Below are 15,483 nucleotides of genomic sequence, written 5' to 3' on the forward strand. Positions count from 1 at the left end.
GAGGAGGGGATGGAGGCTCAGAGAAGATAAAAAATTTCCCAAGGTCAAACAGTCATTAAGTGATATAATCAATAAAAAAAAAAAACACCCAGGCTCCAGAGCCTTTTCTCTTAACCACTGCTCTGCTACACTGCTTGAGGAGTTACCCGTCCTTCCTGAGGATCGCAGGCAGGGACCAGAGGGGTCCAGCATATATTTAGCATTTTTCTTCCCCAGCTTTTTAAAATACTTTATTTTCAGTAGGATTCCAGGCATAAGTAGCAGTCTTCATCTCAACAAGGGCAAACTGCCTATAAGAGCTATAGGGTGGCCCAGCACTCTCCGTAGAGTGACCTCTGCCCTCCAATAGGGCAGCACCCTGTCACAGGCCAGGTGCCCTGGAAGGGGTTTCTGAGATGGAGTTTGCCATGCAGGTTATTTATTAGGGGTCCCAGCCAAAGGGCAGTTGACACGACGGGAAGTTGAGCTGCAGTGCAGGCCTGATGGCCTCAGCCAAGCACCTGGCTGTGGTGGAGCAGACGTGGTCTCTCAGAGCTGCCTGGTGGTACCACCGCCACCATCCGGCGGTGGATGTGGGACACCTGAAGGAGGGCGTCCCCTTGGGCAAGGAAGCTCTTTTCAGCTGAGGTGACTCTGAAGGAGCTGACAGCATTCCTTGGCACTGAGGCAGCGCGTTCTTCCTTGAAAGGGGGCTCTAGGCGCTGCATCCGTGTTTCCATCTTGACGCTTTCAATTTTATTAGCATTGTGAGTCTACACAATGGGAAATGCTTTCTTCAAACTCAGCCTCTATTTGCTTGGATTCTAGATAAATAGGCACTGCACAAATAAAGACAGATCCTCAGCTTTCTGGAATCCTTTTACTATAGCCCTAGGCAGAAGCAAAGGTATCACATCAATATATATATTTGGACCATGTGATTAAAGTCATACCTGGCATTTTTGGAGGCACTTAAAGAGTTTGTTTTACGCTCATCATGTCTTTCAAGTGGAGCCAGTTGGCTTTTTTCTGGAGGCCAGAGTCCAAAGCTAAAAGCCACAATGCAGTGATGGAAAATCTCTAGTTACATTTTGCTTGCTAGTTGTCTTTCAGAGAAATCTTTCAGTGATTAAGATTCCAGGTTTAACTCCCTTTTCCTTGCTCCTTCCATCATGATACTAAAGCAGTCTTCCAGCTCACTTCAGAACAGACATTAACCTGCATCCCAACTGACTTATTTCTTGTCCACGCGAGTTGACCACAGATTCGTTCCTGTGTATCCGGTGGGTGCTTTGCCCTGCAGGATCCATTACTGCTGTGTCCCACTGTTGCCCACAGCTGGCTCTGGCCACTGACGGTCTCAACTGCAAGGTGCGCAAAACCTTTCTCCATTTCCCTTCTTTCAGGTTGGAAAGCTTATCCAAGAAGCAGCTGGAAGAAGTAATTTGAAACGAGTAACTCTGGAACTTGGAGGGAAAAGTCCCAATATTATTTTTGCAGATGCTGATTGTAAGTCAACCACAGATCTCTTACATGCCCTGGCATACTGGCCTGCGGTGCTCACTTTTATTATCTCCACTTTCAACAGGACACTAAGAAAAAGGTCTTTGAAGCTAAGTGGCATTCAAGGAGAAAAATCTAGACCCTTCCTTTTAAGGACAAAATAATATTGGTAAAGACCACTTATCAGTTGACAATCAGAGTTTGTTTTCTAGACATAATAAGCCATTTTGACTCTGTGTTGTTGTAAAATAGGGTAGAAGAGGTGAAGGCCTGGTTGGTATTGTATAGTGGAAAGAGCAGTGGTCTAAGCCTCTGAACACTGGAAATGTAACCTCTGCCTAGATTCGAGAAACCTGAAACGTCTCATGTATGCCTGGTGGCTTTGTAGATCATTAAAAATTTTTAGTTCACTAGCTCTACCAACGTTGTCCCAAACCCACACCCCCTTCTCTGTTTAGCCATCCCCATGCCTTTCTGTTGCCCCCATGGCTTTTAGTCAGGATGACAACACACTATGGTCAGTTCTGTATGAATAGACCTAAATTGGAGGTGATTACACCTTGGCAGTAGGACTATACAGAGGCCTAGAGCTATAACCTAGAAACCCCATGTCTCCAGGCAGGATGCTCTCTAGTCCACTCTGCACGGGTGTGCTCCTCATGTTTGGAAAAACTTGCCAGGGAATGAAATTACAAAACCTCTTTCAGTCATCCTTTTTCTTCTTCACATCCTGCCAGGCAGCACTGCTTCCTCAATTTCACTACTAGAGAGATCAGAGAACAGCAAGCAGATTGCCTGAATCTCAGCCCCAGCTTGGAATTTGCAAGTTTAGCTTCAGCTTTATACTAGTTGTCAAGAGGATCAGGATTCTGTACCTAAATTCCTATTAAGGTGTAGGCGCTCCACTGACAGTACATTGATTCATTCAGTCAGTGCGTCATTTAGCAACTAGCAGACACCAGATTTATTAATACTATATTGAGTATTATTTAGTATCTCTCATTTTCACATGAGATGAAGACGAGTTACCATGTGCTACTATACAATTCCATGTAAATATAGAGGAAATTGAGCGTCTTCAAAGACGATCATTGCTGTCACAGTTTAATTTGCCAAAATACTAATTAAAAGTAGAGCTGCAAGGTCCTATAGATTAGGGATTGCAAATTGGCAGTCTATAGGCCAAATGCAAGGTATGGCTGTGTTTACTTCTAAGTATTACACAAAATATTGATTTCCGTTTTTTCTTAAAACTGGCAATCTGGCAACCCTGGGCTATGTTTATGCATAGCAACAGCCAAAGGTAGTACTTTCCTTCTGAGTCTCTGTCACATTGCTTTACTATTATCTACACAGCCCCTTTGGTTATTGGGGTTTGAGACTCCTGTTATAGATAACGTGGTCTAATCCCTCTTTTTACAGAAGAAAGGTTTTCCAAGAAGTGAAGACGTCCAAGTTAACACAGCCAATAACGTCAGGGTCTGGTTAGAACTAGAACCAAGTTGTGTTCTCAATCCAGTGCTTTTCACTGGGCTGCTCACAGTTCTGCTCTGTGGTGAGCATGACATTACACCTGGGGCTTTGGGGAGGGAAGAGGGTCGGTCCCTTAGGCCCCTCCACAGGCAAAGCAGTGTTGAGAGCATGGCTGTTTCCTCTTGTAGTGGACTATGCCGTGGAGCAGGCTCACCAGGGTGTGTTCTTCAACCAAGGCCAGTGCTGCACTGCAGGATCTCGCATCTTTGTGGAGGAGTCCATCTATGAAGAGTTTGTGAGAAGAAGCGTGGAGCGGGCTAAGAGGCGCATAGTGGGCAGCCCCTTTGACCCCACCACCGAGCAGGGACCCCAGGTAGAGAAATCACAGACATGCCCGTTCTTTTTTTTTTTTTTAAACATCTTTATTGGAGTATCATTGCTTTACAGTGGTGTGTTAGTTTCTGCTGTATAACAAAGTGAATCGGCTATACATGTACTTATATCCCCATATCTCCTCCCTCTTGTGTCTCCCTCCCTCCCACCTTCCCTTTCCCACCCCTCTAGGTGGTCACAAAGCACCGAGCTGATCTCCCTGTGCTATGCGGCTGCTTCCCACTAGCTATCTATTTTACATTTGGTAGTGTATATATGTCCATGCCACTCTCTCACTTCGTCCCAGCTTACCCTTCCCCCTCCCCGTGTCCTCAAGTCCATTCTCTACGTCTGTGTCTTTATTCCTGTCCTGCCCCTAGGTTCTTCGGAACCTGTTTTCTTTCTTTAGATTCCATACATATGTGTTAGCATACGGTATTTGTTTTTCTCTTTCTGACTTACTTCACTCTGTATGATGGACTCTAGGTCCATCCACCTCACTACAAATAACTCAATTTCGTTTCTTTTTATGTCTGAGTAATATTCCATTGCATGTATGTGCCACATCTTCTTTATCCATTCATCTGTCGATGGACACTTAGGTTGCTTCCATGTCCTGGACATGCCCTTTCTTTACTTAATCTCTTATGAACACAGAAACCAGACACCCTGGTGGAACCCGACAAAGCATCATCTTCCTTCTTCTGCTGACCCCTTACTCTTCTTCCTCATCTGTCTTCATGGCTGGAAATGTAGCCAGTGAGGCATTGCTTGCTTACGTCTTGTGCTTCTCTTTCTGTTTCTAAATTTTATCCTTGAAAAACCGAGAGATTAGGATTGCCTTAAGGATATCTTGAACTTTGGGGGTAGGTTGGAGTCTCTCAGCTCCAAAAAAGGACCCAGGCATGGCAAGATGGATCTTGACTAGAACCCAGTCCCAGTCCTTAACTGCTGGAGTCAAGACATCCCCACAGGTGCCACAGTCAAGGAGGGCAGGTATCTCTCATTCCCAGAAACCCATTTATACTTTTACCAGCTGCCAAGGATTCTCTCCACCAACCTGACCTACTCTGGGATGACCACGTGCAGTTTGTAATTGTGTAGGGAATGGAGAGCTGTCTGCTCTCTCTTCTGCCATATAGTTCTCTCTTACTCTGAATGCTTCATGCACTGTGGTGGATGAGGAGGGCCACAAAGGTCCCTGCTGGCTGCACTCTTGAGCTCTGCAGGTTCTCCGTGGTCATCAAGGTATATTTCCAGTTAGAACTCTGGTTTTGAACTGAGAATTTTTAAAGGAATATGTAGACCAGATCTCATCTGGATCACTAGAGCATGGGTTTTCCTGATAAGAAGCAATATCTCCTTAGTTTTGGGACCATTTGAGAGAAGATTGAAGTTGTAACAGCAATTCAAACTCAGGTGAATGTAGGTTTCTTTTTTATTTACCATAATAATTGAGTGATAAGTCTATAACTTGGGGGCTTGCGGGGGGCGAGAATGACCTTATTTTATGGACTAGGATGCTAGCTCTCACTCTTTAAACTTAATCCTTTCCTCTGACGGTATAACAGTAGTTCCATAAAAATATACCCCGATATTCATTTGTCTATAAGGTTAATTTTTACTTATGTAAACAGTGAATAATCAATTAGCCAGTATCTCCATCATTTAGAAATATTGCTTAACTCTTGAACTGGTACTTATGACTTGTCAGTATCATCAGAGCAGTGCATTCACTGGAATTCTTGATGTATTAGGTTGAACCATACAAAATTACCCTTTTTCATAGGTCAAAAATGGTTAATTAACAGCAGTTCCATATGATTTGACTAGGTATAATGAAGCTTTGGCCAAAAATCACAAATGAGAGAGATTCTTGAGCACATGCTTATTTCCATTTTCATAGAAGATTTTACTTGGAGTCATCAGGCACTTTCTTCTGTAGATTGATAAGAAACAGTACAACAGGATCCTGGAACTCATCCAGAGTGGTGTGGCCGAAGGCGCCAAGCTGGAGTGTGGAGGCAAAGGGCTGGGCCGAAAGGGGTTTTTCATCGAGCCCACGGTGTTTTCCAACGTCACTGACGACATGCGGATCGCCAAGGAGGAGGTATCACATAGATTTTAACAGCAGCCACATCTTCCTTGGGATGGTTTCCAGGGCATTTCTAGTAGACAATATTAGAGGTTTAGTTCTTTGTATTTTATATACATTGTACAATAGCAATAAACATGGCTATGAAAATCCCCAGTTTCAAGAAAGAAGTTAGACAAAGAGGCAAGCAAGCTAGACGGAGGCCAGGTGATGTGCTTTATGATCTCAATTGTTATTAGCCAACAGAACCATCATAAAAGCCAATCACTGGTCTCAGTGATACATTGCCAACAGTTCAGTTCCCCCAAATATGGGTCATTAGGCTGTTAATCAGGAAATAGAAAGCACCCAAGCATCCTCGCGCTTCTGCAGGAGAGGACCAGTTGCAGATCAGCCACCTCTCCAGAGCGGTAGTTCTCAGTTCTGGAGCAGTGCCTGGGGGATCATGGAGAACACAGCTTTAGAACACACTGTGGAATCAAGTGCTGCCAGGCAGGGTGGGGGAGCGGAGGAGTTACACTCTAAGGGTAGACTTATGTAATCTTATTCTGGGAAAGTTTGGGATATTTTTACAGTTATGTTTTGCTAAACTTAAACATCATTTAAATGATGAAGGCAGAATAAACTTGCCTTGAAACATAGAAAACAGGTGAAAGGATGGCGAAGCAACCATGTTGGGTCAACCTATTTTATTGCAGATCTTTGGGCCCGTTCAGGAAATTTTGAGGTTTAAGACTATGGATGAAGTTATTGAAAGAGCCAATAACTCAGACTTTGGACTTGTAGCAGCTGTCTTTACTAATGACATCAACAAGGCCCTCACGGTGTCTTCTGCAATGCAAGCTGGGACTGTTTGGTAAGACCAGAGTCAGTCTCGTTCTGGCCATAACACATTCCATGAGGGTGGGAGGGGGCTTGTAATTCTCCAGACCCTGCGTGAAATAAAAGCATATGCTCTGGAAGGATGGGGGAGACCGAAGACTTCACCCTGAGAAGGGATACTTCCTATTGGTAGATCAGGAAGTCAAAGTCAATCTTAAATTATAAAACTTTCATGTGGGGAAAAAGGAATTAAAAAATAGAACTTATAAAAGAAATATCATGCCAGTGCTATTGTTTCTGTGTAAGCAGAATACACACTAACAGTACCATGTTTTCTTCTTTCAGGATCAATTGTTACAATGCCTTAAATGCCCAGAGTCCCTTTGGGGGATTCAAGATGTCTGGAAATGGGAGAGAAATGTAAGTGTCCAAAGTTGCTGGTGCCTGAAGAGAAACAGGGTTGCGAATAGCAGCATAGAGGGGCACTCAACAGCATCAGTGAATTCTCTTACTCTCATCCATTCACTAAACAAACACTTGGTTGAAAACATAAATGTATAAGCAAAGCACACATTACAAAGATGAATAAAACACAATAATACCCTTACCTTAAGTGGGAATGGAGAAAAATTCATGTACCAATAATTCCATGTAATAGGTGCTATTATGCAAGTATGTCAAATATCTTGTTAAGTACAGAGGAAAAATCAATCAATTTTGCCTGATGAGGTCACAGAAGACTTTACAGAGGAAATAACATTTCAGTTTCTTAGGAGCAGGCATTCCAGGTAGAGGGAATAGCAAGAACAAAGGCATGAAGGCATAGCAACTACAGAATAGTCCAGACACAAAACAGAGTTTGGCATGTTTAAAACAGACGTCACCAACTGCCCACCCAGGGACAAATCTGGCTTAGAGAAATGTTTTGGTTTTTTTTTTTCCTTGTAACATTTAAAAACCTTTACCTGACATTCAAAATGAGGAGACTTTCCATAAAAACCTAGATTTCTTGCTTATTTTCATTCCCCAAAGCAAAATTGCTGCAGCTGTGAGCTCTGCAGTTTTCCCTATTCCCCATCATGCCTGCTTCTGGGAACTGAATATTGGCTGTGTTAGTTTTACACATACCCAATTCACTCACTGTCACCTGCTCAGTGCCTATAGGATCTTTGAGTCTGGGACTGCAGAGCCTAGGGCACAGGATGCATGGAGGAGACTTGCTGAAGATACAAGTGGAGAGGTTGCTTTAAACCCAATCTCAAAGGGTTTTTAAAGGGCATACTGTGGGAGCTGAGGGGATACCAACGTTCTTATGGCCAACATTCTTGGTGTATAGAGGATGTTTTGGCAGAGATCACAGGAAGATGACCCATTACAAGGATTTTGCAATAATAGGTATTAATTAAATGCCTGCTCTGCATATGGCTTTATTCTGCCTTCTTACCTAACATTGTCTCATTTGCTTTTCACAGTGATTCTATGGGATAGATACATTTATCTTTATCTTACGGATGGTTCAGATGAGGAACTAAGGGATGGAGTGGTTAAGTAGCTTGCCCAAGTCTCACAGCCAGTAAGTGGCAGATCTGAGCTTTGAACCTAAATTTTAGTGGCTTAGTTTCTGTGATGTTTGGCCAAGGAAGCATGGGAACCAGGTATAAGGAGTCTTCCGGGTCAGAATCAGAGCTGGGCTGCCCTCTTGTGATGCTGAGGACCTGAAAAATGGGACTGTGGCAGAGGAAAACTAGAGTGATTGCATTTGCAACTTCACATACGAATGGATTTTTAGAATTGCTTTCGGAGAATGAATGGTAGCTAGGGTCTTCCTGAGCTGACATCTCCCCTCGTCCCAAAAAACTTTCATTTTCCCTCATTTCGAAAGGAGCTAGATCCATGTTTTCTAAATCCTGTGACTCATAAGAGGAAACATCTTCCATGCCTGTTCCCTCGGGCATTACTGAATGCATACTTTTTTGAACAAATGCTTAGTTCGCAATCAATCTGCTAAAAAGTATTGAGCACATTCATACTTTGTGCAAAGCATGATGCTTGGTCTGTAGGGGAAGGTGCAGCTCATTAAATTACTTGAAATTTTGTTGGATAAATGAAATATACAACATTGAAAGAATCAAAAGAATTCCAGAAAAGCCTGTGGAGTGGTAGAGGAATGCAGGGGTGATAGAGATCGTTGTGAGCTGGAGAAGTCCAGGAAACCATTAGATGTGATCTCTTATACTGATTTGAATTGGCCTTTAAAGGAGAGGAACATTTGAGTAGATGAGGAGAGAGGAATAGTTTTTCATGGTTGGTGGGCAAAACAGGATAGCAGTGGGGGAAGAGTTAGCAGAGGCATTGTGGGAGAAATAAGTATGGTATTTGGGGGGAAGTGCAGTGAACCCATGACTAGCACAGGGGATTTACATCTTCAGATACTGTAGCTGGTAATCTCTAGTCCCGAGCCATTAAACCATGAAGTAGATACAGCTTTGAGGCTAAGAGCAGAGTTTCTAGAATCACACTGCACAGATATGTACCCTGGCTCTACTGCTTAATACCTGTGCAGCCTTGGACAAACTATTTAATCTCACCGAGCCTCAGTTTCCTCATCTATAAAATGGGAATAATTATAGATAGTACTTACCCTACAGAGTTGCTGTTAGGATTAAATGTTAGAATCATGTATGCCAAACATCCAGCAAGGTATCTGGCAAACCTTCAGAAAATGTGAGCTACTATCATCATTATTGATCAAGTAGATGACTGTTACGTAGGCAGTCCTTCTTTTTCTTAATAAATGTATTAAGAAAGGGAGAAACTGCTCTTGCTTGAACCTTTGCTTCTGGCCTTCAGTACCTCCCACTTGCTTTATAGCCAGAACCCATACCCAGTCTGGATCCTATTTGCTAAGTTATTAGTATTCCTTCAGCTTTTATAAAGTCTTCATGTACTCTAAGTATCTCTTCTTAACTTGCACATGGCCTTAACTTTCTGCTTCCACTTTTGAAGATGCATTCAACTTCTTTCATTTCCTGCCCCTGTGTTTGTGCTCTCCCAGCCTCTGAAATGTTGGGGCCATCGCCGGCTCTGGGAATGCTGCTCACATTGACTGTTACAGATCATTAACAGGGTGCATCATGGGCATAAAATACACTTGAAATAACTAATTGCTGGTTGATGGTTTCTCATCTCAGGCTAGCCCTGGACTCTCATCACAGGCAAACCTCCTACCAGGATTCGGGCTTGGGACATTGTTCAGGCGCAGTCTCTTCCTGTCAGAAACATCGCCCTCGCCTAGAAAGAAGGTCCAAGAGACAGTTTGGCTGTGTCAGAACCACACAGAACAGTGGCCTTTCTCGACTCGTCTCATGGGCACAGTAGTGATTTGGTCTTCCCAGTGCAGTTAAAAAATAATTAGGAAGCAGTGCTCTTTGATGAGACTCACTTCATCTTATCTAAATTATATGAGTCTTTGTTCCTGTTTGCCCCCAAAACATGTTTTCTCTTCCTTAAATGACCTGGAGTGGTAGGAAATGCTTCAGATAAAAGAACCTGCCCTGTCCTGGTTCCCCACTCTTCTTCTCATTTAATACAGTCCTGGAAACTCTGCTTAGCCTTCCACTTGGACAGAATTGTTTATCTCACGGCCTGCAGGCTCCATGCAGCTTTGGTCCCTGACATCTCTTTGCCTACCTCTAAGAGGAACAGGGAAGGGAAGTAGCATTTTCTGGAAATGAGCTCCAAGGAAGGCTGTTGGAGCCCCTGAGTGCTACCCCACAGAGAGCTGTGGAGAGGGCTGCCCTCTACAGGTTATCTGATGGGCTGGCCTCTAATTCCCAGGGTCAGAGACTTGGGCTGAGTTTCTCTCCGTTCTGCTTGTCCAGCTAATTCCATCTATTTCAGCCTTCCCATCCTTTTCCGTCTCATTTAAGCTCTCCTGAGACAAGGGGTCATAGAGTCCAAGCTATAAAATATGTATCACAAACCTAGGGGATGGAAAGAACGCTGTGAACCTCAGCATTTTAAAAACTAAGGACACACGCTTTGAAGACGAGAAGTGTTGTTCAGATGCTCTGAGTCAGTGTGTGTGTGCACAGCATTGCGTATGCACAGAAAGTCACCTGTAGGCTGGGAGAGGGGCTTTCTAACCCTGCCTATCTGGCGATCCACTCTCAGAGATTCTGATTTAGTAGATCTGGGCTAGGGCCCAGGACCTAGATTCTTAACAAGCTTCTGGAATGATTCTCGTGCAGGTGGTCTGGGGATGCTGCTCTGAGAAATGCTGCTGTAAGTCAAAGAAAAGGGCAGGGAAATATACACCCTAAGCAGAAATCCCTATTTGTTTTATGCGTGAGTCTGAGTGACTTCCTAAAATGGCTGGCTGAGAGACACCCAGATCTAACGTCTTACCTTACCTTTACGTATGCCGAGTTTGGTTCATCTTTGGGAATATAACCTAGTCTGGCCAAGAAGCAGGAATACAGGCTTCTAAATGTGCTGTGCCCTGACACATGGCCCCGCTGGAGAGGTGACTATACAAAGAGATTGGGGCATGTCAATAACGATACGTCTGCCTTTTGTGCAGTAGTGGACTTCTTCCTTAACTATGGAACTATGTGCCACAGAATTTAACTGGATTGAGAAAAATTTTAGTAGATTTGAGAGAAAGACCCTAGAATGAGATGGCGAAATAGCTGAAGAATCCCCATGTTAGGGATTGGATTCAGAGACCTTATAGCAGTGTTGCTCAAAGAGTGGGTCCAGTAGCCACCCATCTCATGGTCTCTTGGGCTCCTCCCTAGACCTACTGGAACAGAATCTTTGGTGGGAGATGGTCAGGAACCTACAGTTTAAGCAAGCTTCATGGGTGGTATTTGTATAATAAGGTTCAGGAACTGATGTCAGAGAGACGACTGGGTGCCAAGAGGAGGGAGAGAGTCAGCTGGAGTCATACAGCCAGTTTAATGCAGAGCTGAGTTGGCACTCCTGTCTGCCGATCCCCACCCTCAGTGTTCTGCTCCACGCGCTGCCCTGAGACTTCTCATTGGCTTTCCTTGAGGCCTGGGCCCATGGGCAGTCTTTCCTTTCATGGCAGATGTGAGTCCACTCCAACATCTCGGAGCAGGCTGTGTGCCGGCCATGCAGCAGATGGCCGCCTGGGACCCGAGAGAGGAGCACCTCCAGTCCAGAATTTTCCATTGCTTTGAGCACCCAGAGATTTGGGATCCGGCAGTCACACTCGAAAGCAAGGTTTCTAGCTCTGTAGACTTTCTTACATCCCTCACAACTTAGTTAGAGATCTGAGTGGGAGGAAAGTGGTTCAGGGTCTGCCCCACGTGTGTGCACAAGCGAGGGAACAAGAAGGGAGTAGCCACACTTCACACAGGAGGCAGATGATGTCCGTGATGAAGAGACACATGCACAGCTGCCCAAGGGCAGGAGAAAGGCCAGCGAGAGCCAGAGCTGAGCTGGTAATAAAGAGACAGCCTGGACAGAGCCGGTGAGGGAGCCACATACTGAGTGGGGCAATCCCAAGCTTATTCTTCCCATTCCTGCAAGCAGAACGGCCAGTGCAGACGAGAGAGCAGCATGCTGCCTGAGTCGCTGATGTTCTGGGGGCTGTGGGGGAGGAGGGGGGCGCGACCACTCAGGTGCCCTGGTGCTCAGAGGAGCTGCTGGCACAGCAAGGGCAGCTCTGTGTCGGGCCAGGGAAGCAGAATGAATCCTTTACAGCGGGCCTTCGCTGTAAAGCCCAGTTGCAGTAACTTTATACCTTTTATATAAGACTGTTTTTAAAAACGGCCTGTCTTAATCCTTTCTTATTCAAATATATCTCTAAGCGTTCTTTCATGTTTTTTTCTGGCAGAGATGGTCAGTCAGCAGGGTAGAACTGGGGAAGAGGGGGTAGGAAGAAGCCTGCCCCCCCTTCCTCGCTCCCACAGTTATCAAGTGCTTTCTTTCAGCCTGATGCTGTGGGCCGCATGCTAGGTTTGGGGGAGGACAGAAAGCAAGATCAGGAAGATGCAGATCGGTGGGCGAGACAGAGTACCCCCGCCCTCCCTCCTGGTATTACAGGGCTAGAGGTGGTAGAGGTGGGTACAAGGTGCTCTGAACACAGAGCAGGAGGGGCACTCCTTCTGCTGAGAACTTGAGGAGAAGCTTCACAGAGGAGTGACTTTGAAAAGAAAAGAAGAAGAAAATGTCAAGTATTTTGCAGAAAATAATTAAGAGAACATGCTTGATGTGACAATGAAATCGAGAAAAGAAAGAAAGACAAAGAGAGGTAGGAATAAGAAGGAACGAGAGAAGAGACGTGAAGGAAAGGAGCACCTCACTGCACCGTAGCAGTGAGGCTTTTCCACGTGCCAGCGCCCTTCAGGCAGTGGTCGGAGGGGCTGTTTCTCCTAGGGCCGCTGAGGCAGGTGACCTGGCTCCCCCTCCCCCCTCTCAGGCCCGGCCACCTACAGGCCCCTCAGAGGCCAGGCCGATTATCTGGTTTCTCCTGCACCCGGCCCAGCACGGTGCTGCCCCATAGTAACAGTGCAATAAACGTTCGTTTGCCTGATGACAGAAATCCCTGATCAAGGCCCCAGAGGGTGCCATGAGCCAGGAGGGGAAGTGGCCGAGGGCAGGTCGCGGGAGACAGCTGACTCACACTTCCCAATTCCTTTCCCGTCCGTGGTTTTGATTTCCTCTTTCCCCTGACTCTGTGGAGGCCGCAGATGGTATTTGTTCAGGGTTCTGTCTTTAAGGCATTGCGTGTGATCTGTACTCTTCTGTGGTGGGCCTTTGGGTATTGTTGCCGCTTATTAAACCGAAGGACCAGTGAGAAGGAATGTAGAACATCAAGCCGAGAGGACCCTCGTGGTTTTCTTTCAGGTAAAGTGGACTGGGTCTCGAGGAGAGCCATTAGAGCACAGGCACATCCTGGGCGTCCAGTGGTTGGAACAGGGTTTTTGAAGAGGAAAGCCCATGCTGAGCTGCCTGGGCCTCTGGTACCTGATACAGCCCGTTTCTGTTTTTCAGGGGAGAATTTGGTTTGCGAGAATACTCCGAAGTTAAGACCGTGACAGTAAAGATCCCCCAGAAGAACTCTTAAGATGGCCAAGAAGGAAGGTGAAGGCCAGCCTGCACGACTCTCCCCCTCTGCTTTCCCTGTGGGGCCCAGCTCTCAGGAACCCAAACTTGATACTCAGTCCTTACTTAAGATTTAAATGACAGCAGGTAGGCCAGGCCATTCGCTGCGTAAAGAAAGCAAACCCGTTGGGCGTGGTTTCTTGGCACCCTGTGAGGGATCACCTTAACAGTACCAAACATTGGGGAGCGTGGGACAAAGGCACGAGGAGTAGCTGTGGGGCATACCCAGTATTTCTTTCTGGGGTGAGGGAGCTGTATTATTTGATGCCTTCTGTCACAAAGGACTTTGCTTGTGAGCAAAGGTAGCCTTTCCATTGTCTTCATTTCCCCCTTCCAGGCTCTCCCTGCTCACGCACCCCTCCCGCTCCTCCAAGGAGATCTCAGCTGAGCTCATCTGGGGCAGATGTTTGGGCCGGGAACAATTTTCCAAGGTTTTGCAGCCAAATTACCGTTTCATGTCATCCATTTCTTCAAAGCAAAACATGAAATGGTTTTAGTTAGAGCCAGACCAGACTGAAAATGCCAGGAGCTGGTACACTGCAGATGTCCTAAGGAGAAAGAACTTGGGATATTCCTGACCCAGTCTGGCTTTCTTACATCCACATATAACAGGAGTGAAAGATCAGGAGATGGAGCTCCAGCGATCATCACGTGTAGTTCACAGCCTCGGAGCTCATCACCGCATGGTTTGAGGGGGTAAGAGAGAGGGGGGTGTGTGTGTGTGCGCGTTCGCGCGCGCATCTGTGCATTTAATTCCTTCTTGAGTATTCTGGAATAAGTCGGGGTGGGTTGTTTTTCATGGATTGATCTTTTCCAAAGCTTGTCTTTAAAATCAACCAAAAACTGATCTGAGCAGGCTTGAGAATTTGGAAAAAGGTAATGCTAGGTGCCTTGTAGAAATAATTCCATTTCCAATACTGCTGACAATTCATACTAAATGAATTATCTCTGCAGTTGGAATCTATAGCTTCTTCCGCCTCCCACCCCCACCCCGTCCCTGTCCCTGGTGCACGCCACCTCCCAGTCCCAGTGCTGTGGGTGTGACTTCAGCTTCCCATGCCCTAGGTCAACTGGCAGTAACCTTGGAAAATCTGGCCAGGCTCAGAGGTTTCCTTCTCCATTTGTAGAGTTCCGGTGTGCCACGACTGCCACGCTGCACCAGATCTCCACTTGTCACGCCCGTGGCTCGTCCACACACCACTCTTGCTCTTGGCCTCCCAAGGGGGAAGCATGAAGCAGGCTGGCTCCCTTTCCTCCAGCCACACGTTCCTCTTCTGCTTTCCACTGAAGGCTCCATCTCTGACATGGGCAGTGTCAGCTTCCTTTCCTTTTTCCCTCTTTCCAGCTGCCAAATCCAATTCGTTCTCTAACCTAGATGAAGATCATTTATTTAAAAGTACCAAACATAACCTAGAATATATGAAATATGGGCAACACATATATAGCCTTCTGTATTTAACGGTTTTCTGCTTTCTAACCATACCGGTTTTCTATTTATAACCCTTGACTATTCATGATGTTTTAAAGAAACCTCTCCTTGCTGTTATTGACAAAGGACAGTGGCCAGATGCCTTGAGAGATGCCACATTTCTGAGTTCTTTCGTGTGAATGTCATGCTCTCCTCCTATAGCCTGTGTCCCAGTGAACATATCCATTAACCAGCTAGTTACCTTTGAACTGCAATATAGAATGTGAAAATGAAGATTTATTTCGTTTAATTTACTTAAAAAAGAAACCTCTGTGCTAGCAATAAAGCATTTATATTGTGTACTCCTCGGGATCATTTGGCTGTGTTTATCAGTGTCTTTGTGTCACACCGAGTCCATCTAGGTCCTTCTCTCAGCCGCTGGGCTTTTCAGGTATGTTGCTGCCTCTGGATACTGAGCAGAATTTGGAGGGTATTCTTGCCATAAGGTAAACAAGACCCTTATTTCTGACACTGTTTAAAATCCAGGCATACATACAGTTCTGTGTGGCAAACAAGTATAACCATGTATGAAACATATGAAATGACAATTTTCATCCAAAGGAGCCTCTGTGAAAGCTAACATGTAGAGGAGTCTTCAGGCCTGTTCTCACAAACATGGACCACGTGATGAGAGCTC

The 15,483-nt window shown here is 45.5% G+C and overlaps 1 protein-coding gene across 2 annotated transcripts in view; it reads left to right on the forward strand.

Moving 5' to 3' along the window:
• The window catches only part of ALDH1A2 (aldehyde dehydrogenase 1 family member A2), a 95,535-nt gene extending 80,510 nt beyond the window's left edge, over positions 1 to 15,025 (forward strand). For both annotated transcript variants that reach the window (XM_030878815.3, XM_070045054.1), the window contains 6 exons: positions 1,386 to 1,488; positions 3,144 to 3,328; positions 5,273 to 5,437; positions 6,121 to 6,278; positions 6,590 to 6,664; positions 13,268 to 15,025. In XM_030878815.3, coding sequence (XP_030734675.1) covers positions 1,386 to 1,488; positions 3,144 to 3,328; positions 5,273 to 5,437; positions 6,121 to 6,278; positions 6,590 to 6,664; positions 13,268 to 13,340 — 759 coding nt within the window. In that variant the 3' untranslated portion in view covers positions 13,341 to 15,025. The remainder of the gene's footprint in view (positions 1 to 1,385; positions 1,489 to 3,143; positions 3,329 to 5,272; positions 5,438 to 6,120; positions 6,279 to 6,589; positions 6,665 to 13,267) is intronic.
• Positions 15,026 to 15,483: the final 458 nt, after the last annotated feature.

The sequence above is a fragment of the Globicephala melas genome, chromosome 2 (genome assembly GCF_963455315.2).
Source record: "Globicephala melas chromosome 2, mGloMel1.2, whole genome shotgun sequence".
NCBI lineage: Eukaryota > Metazoa > Chordata > Mammalia > Artiodactyla > Delphinidae > Globicephala > Globicephala melas.